The sequence below is a fragment of the Pangasianodon hypophthalmus genome, chromosome 4 (assembly GCF_027358585.1).
Source record: "Pangasianodon hypophthalmus isolate fPanHyp1 chromosome 4, fPanHyp1.pri, whole genome shotgun sequence".
In the NCBI taxonomy this organism is placed as follows: domain Eukaryota; kingdom Metazoa; phylum Chordata; class Actinopteri; order Siluriformes; family Pangasiidae; genus Pangasianodon; species Pangasianodon hypophthalmus.
The window spans coordinates 5,994,818-6,000,694 of NC_069713.1; the positions used below are offsets into that span (position 1 = coordinate 5,994,818).

Here is a 5,877-nt window from a genome sequence, read left to right on the forward strand (position 1 = left end):
AAAAATAAACCAGACTATTTAATTACAGCTCTAAAATGGTTCCGCTAATGATCTGATGTTATTGTGTTTATTCGCAGATGGAGACGGGATGGATACCCATCAGCTAAGTAAGTCAGATATTTTATTCATATTTACAGTGTGCTTATGATCTTCTTTTAAACTTTCTGCTCTACTTTTAATAATGTTAAGTACTAATTATTCGTGTATGACTTCAGTAATTAGAATAGCAGCGCAAGTATCTGTCAAATCTGTAAACTTTCTACTCACTATATTTTCAAACATGGGTGAAGGTTTCTGTAAGGAGATGTTTATTTAACGTTTATGGAAGGAGTCTCCAGTGTGAATAAAACTTCAGTGCGTGAACAGTCACTCCGCTTCTTCACACCACCCCGTTGTTGATTGTTTTCCTACAACAGCACAACACTAACTGGTTTCTTCCTTATATAGCTGACATTCTTTTGTAAAAGCGGCACAAATTTACCATCAGTAACTAAAATCTGTTCGTGATTTGAGGTCTTTTTCTTCCCTGACATTTAATTTTGTACTTTTGTCAATTTAAGCGTTTATACTTTTCTACTTTCACTTATGAAGAATTTGAAGCTATTCTTTAACTTTAATCTTTATCATAGCATATATTTAGAGACTGAACTTACTTTTTATGAGTAAAGAACTTACTCAGGTGACTGTATCGTATGCTGATTGGGCCTTTTTTTAAATTGTTGTGCAGGATTTTTGGCTTCGTAGCCCGGAAGACGGGCAGCGGCATGGACAACGTGTGCCACCTATTTGCTGAACACGACCCCGAGCAGCCCGCCAGCGCCATCGTCAACTTCGTCTCCAAGGTCATGATCGGCTCGCAGAAGAACGCCTGATTTCAGCTCGACATGTTACCCAGGAAGGCGCCAAATCACCCCCATTCACCCCTATTCACCCCTATTCTCCCTCCCCTAATGGACCTGCTGTCCCCTAATGATGACATCACACTGTGTGTCACATGAACACAAACTCTAGAGCTATCATTAATGAGGAAGGACGCTTATCAGAGAGCTAAAGAGAGAAAAAGTGTGTAGGTTGGGACTGTGCTGCTACTCAGCTTTAAAATAAAAGTGTATGTTAAGTGTCATGTATATTGTATATGTATGTAATGGTATCTAACCAAATTGTATTTATTGTATTTTTCTTTGCAGAATATTCAAGTTTTCAGGATATAAACCTCAGATTGCTTTTGTCTTCAGTGTGGGGAATTATTGTTGATGTTAAGTGTTCTCTAGCTTTTATTGGAATTTTACTACTGACCATCTATAGATGAACGGCGTATACACACTCGTAGCTGGGCCAGTTTATTTAGTTTAGCTTTATTTTTTATAAAGAACTATGTGTTTTTATTATAAAGGGCTATATGGACTAAGTGACTAGTAGTTTTAACAAGACCAAAAACCTTTTTTTTTTTTTGTTTTAATACAGCTGATAGCTAAGAAGTCTGATTGTAAATTTCTCGTTTTTTTTCTTTCTTTCTTTTTTTTTTTTTTTAATTATGGCTGGTAGATGAGGGTTTCATTCACAAATTTCTTTCTTTCTTTCTTTCTTTCTTTCTTAAATGTGGTTGTTAGCTAAGTATTTTAATAGCATTTTTTTTAAGTGGCCAGTTGCTGAGGGTTTCAATCACAAATTTCTAGTTTATTTTATTTTTTTTAAATTTAATTTTATTTTATTTTTTTATGCGGCTGGTAGCTAAAGGATTTGATTGCGATTATTTCTTTTTCTTTTTTTTTTTTCCCAGTAACTGAGGGTATGGATCATAAATTTCAAATTTCTAGCTGAGTGTTTTGGTCACAAATGTCTATATTTTCTAATGCAAATAACAGCTGAAGCTAATGGTACCTAAGGGTAGCTTTGATCACAAATTTCTAATTTTATTATATTTGTTTTTTTCTGTGGGGAAAAAAACCCCAAAGTTATGCATCTCAGATTACGCATGTTTTAGAATTCATTTCATTTAAGCTTATTTCTGCAAGATGTGTATTAAATACAGCACAAGGGCTGAATGTTAATTCACGACCTTGAGGTAATTTTTAAGGTTAAAATTCCTATTTTTAAGAAAGCATTTAGGCTGCTTGGCCAAAAACTGGACCAATAATTATTGTAAAAGTTATTTTCATGTTTATTTGAAAGCGTAGTTAAAAAAACCCTGTATTTTTCTATCTAAACCTTAATATATTCACTATCCAGTGGCATTATGTTACATTGAACAGGCCAATAGTTGTAATAATGTGCCTTCGTCATTGCTGTTAAACACTCTGCCCGTGTGATAGGAGTGATTGTTTTGTAAGCGACGTGTTGATAAAGGAATATATCTGAGCAGTTTGTACTCTGATTGTAGTATTAAAGTGTTGCATATCTGTTATTATGTAAATGCTAATGCTAGTTTTATTACAGTTTATCTCTGATGCTAAAACAGATAAAAAAAATGGTTTATTCTTCATTGCTGCTTCATTACAGTGGATTGATCGATGTGACAGAATAAACACTGCAGACTTATGATTGGGTTTCAGATCAGTGCATCTCTGAATAAAACTGAAAATATATGAGAATGTGTATTCACTGTATATGAAATAAAACACTTCAGGACATGCTGTTACAGGAAAATAATCAACTACAGGCTAGTGTGATAAAGAGGAGTTACTGTCATCATCTCGAAGTTGATTGTTTTCCAAAAACAGCACATCCCGAAGTGTTCGATTCCTCTTATAATACAGTAATTGCTTTGTTTGAATGTTGGATCTTTTATTATTTAAGGTTTTTAAAAAAGTCAATCAAAAAAAAAAATCATGAAGTCATGTGTTTTAAAATAATGACTTTGACTTGCAAACCTTTTACTAATGTCCAGGGTGAGATCATTTTTAGTAGAAATGGGTTTTTCAGAGCAATGTAATGTCATTTAAGGGGGAAACAAATCATTTTATTCAGTCGCTTTATCCTGGTTCAGGGTCACTATGGATCTGGAGTCTATTCTGGGAACACTGAGTGAGAGTAATACACCTGGGATGGGACAGAAATCCAACACAGGGCACCATACACATTCTCACCTAGGGGCGATTTAGCATAGCCAATCCACAAATTAGCATGTATTTGGGAGGTGAGAAGAACCTAGAGAACCCCAAAGGAACCCAGAAGGACAGTAACCCGAGCTCAGGATTGAACCGAGGACCTTGGAGCTGTGAGGCGGTCACGGTGCCGGCTGTACCACCACGCTGACCGGTAATTCATCAATTCATTTATTTATTTATTTACAGTTCTTTGAGATACTGCTTCCTTGATTTTGTGTGTAACACATATGGAATATACAGGGAGTCCAAAAAGTCAGAAAATAATGGGAGTTAAACATGATTTTTTTTGTCTATTTACACTTATTTTTTTATTAATTTTTTTTTCCTTACAGGTGAAAAATGGCATTAACATTGGAAGATAAGATAAGATAAGATAAGATAAGAGGGAAATTCTTGTGCCAGAGGTTGCTCAAGCAGATATATCACAACAATGTAGGAATAAGAGACAATATAGTAATAAATGAAGTAGTAAAAATAACCGCAGTGCGTAACAGAATAGCAAAAACAGTGAGATACTTTAGTAAAAAATAAGTAAGTACACAAAAAATAAGTGGAGACGTAGAAATGTGGAGTGAAAAGTAGAAAGTGACATTGCACACGATATTGCACTTTATATTGCCCATGGTATTGCACATTATTATTCACAGATGTACTGTCAGTGATATTGAAAAGTAATAAATAGTAACAATAATGGTATTGCACGTGATAGCGATATTATTATTCTCAGTGTCCGATGTTACAACTTTACTCCCTGCAGAAGGGGGAGGAGTTATACAGATTGATGGCTATTGGTATAAAAGACCTCCTGTAGAGGATAGAGATAGTGCTTCTTGGTACTTCTTGGGTTCTCTTATTGGCTCCTGACTTTTCACAAAAGTCAAGTCAAGACAAGTGGCTTTATTGTCATTTCAACCATATACAGCTAGCTAGTACACAGTGAAATGAAACAACGATCCTCCAGGACCATCAAACAACACAGAGCTACAAGAGACTACACATTTTTACATAAAGTGCACATGCAAATGTGTGTAAACAGCACAAGACAGTACAATGACTACTAAAACAGTACAACAACTAAGACAATACAAGAGGCACAGTAAGAGACGGTGCAGCAGGTGGATTCAGTGACATATATTTATGTTATTTATGGAATTCCAGCGCTAAGGCATTACGTACAGGAGCAGAGACAGAACTTTTACAGTGGATTAACCAGGTTAGACCCAATGACTCTTTTGGCTTGGGACAAAACACTAACCTCCATCTATAGAAAAAGATGTAATGTGACTTCCCCATCTGTATACTGGCCTGAAAGCAACATTTGTTTGTTGTGTAGCAAGCTATAAGAAATTTATAGCTAGATTTTTTTTATACGAAAAAAAAAAAATCAGCCCCTCTTTCAGCAGGTTAGCACAGTCGACAGCAGGAGGCGCTCTTGCTTCAATAAACTTTCACTTCCTGTGTGAAATGCTCCATTACATATAATAATGAAAAGCTTTGACAGATCCATTACTAACCCACTGGGCATGCTGCCATTTTCATTTAACAAACACTTCAGTTAGTCCAAAAATAGCCTTCAGTGGTTCTGTGGACTTGTGCATAAGGACTTTAGAGAACAAGCACATCAGCTCACACTGCACACACAGGTCAGCTGCACACAGGTGTGCAAACACACACACACACACACACACGCACGCAAACACACACCTGCGCTTATTGCTGTTCAGTAAAAGGCATCTGGAGCTTAGTGTCAGTGAGCAGGTCTGTACAAGTCATGAAGATTTTACAAAATTATAACAAACTTTGTAAAATAATCAACAACAGGTTAGTGTGACACATCCTAATTTTTATCCGTTTATAATTACACTTAATATTGTCTTCTTCTTCCTCTTGAAGGTAATAAGACAAAAAATGCAGCATGTTGTGTTACTGGGAAACTGCAAAGTGTCAACTTCTCTGTCCTGAAGATGTCAGGAAACTTAGTTACAGCTTTACTTCTGACTGTTACAAAGTCCTGACACTGGAGACTCCTTCCATAAATGTTAAATCAACACTTTACCAACATAGCCTTGCCTGTGAATGAGCTGTTACTATAGAAACGATAACGTATTAAAACAGGTGCGTTACTATAAACCTGTAATTTGTAGCTACACTATTGTCAGAGCTGCTGTTATACAAAATAAATCAACGCCTTCTGACCAATCTGATTCAAATGAGAGAGAGAGAGAGAGAGAGAGAGAGAGAGATGTTAGCTTTTCTTCAATTCCCAAAGAAAATGTAGGACACTGTAGGACACCCCTAATCTCTGTAATGTTTCATATGAGTCATGTGATTAGCTATGAAATTGTGAACCATGTCCTCCATTGTAATTTCAGTTATAATAAAATAATTTAGTCATAAATACTTCAGTGCATTTGTGTGCACACGTTAACTTTTTATGCTGATGTCATTCTGACTGGCTACTTCCACTTCTACATGAGTTATTATTTCACTTGCATGGAATTCCTCTTCATTTTTTCCTACCCGTGTAGCACAGTACAGTGCAAAAACACAATACAGTTTTGTGATGTGTGTCGTGTGAAGTGATGTGTACCATCAGCACTGCAGGTGTGTAAATATGAGCAGTGTATCCTTCCTGGTTAAAAACATAAACAGTCATGTTGATAGAGTTCAGGTTCAGTGAAACTCTGGAAGATAAATGTTTGAGATATGAGATATGATGCAGATGAAAGAAGAGCTGTCACGGCTTCTGATGATCCAGACACACTGGAGA

At 36.0% G+C, this 5,877-nt stretch overlaps 1 protein-coding gene across 2 annotated transcripts in view; it reads left to right on the forward strand.

The window, feature by feature from the left end:
• LOC113547279 (tensin-3) overlaps positions 1-2,591 on the forward strand; it is a 68,024-nt gene extending 65,433 nt beyond the window's left edge. For both annotated transcript variants that reach the window (XM_053233439.1, XM_053233440.1), the window contains 2 exons: positions 78-107; positions 728-2,591. In XM_053233439.1, the coding sequence (XP_053089414.1) occupies positions 78-107; positions 728-872 (175 nt within the window). In that variant the 3' untranslated portion in view covers positions 873-2,591. The remainder of the gene's footprint in view (positions 1-77; positions 108-727) is intronic.
• The last annotated feature ends 3,286 nt before the right edge of the window (positions 2,592-5,877 follow it).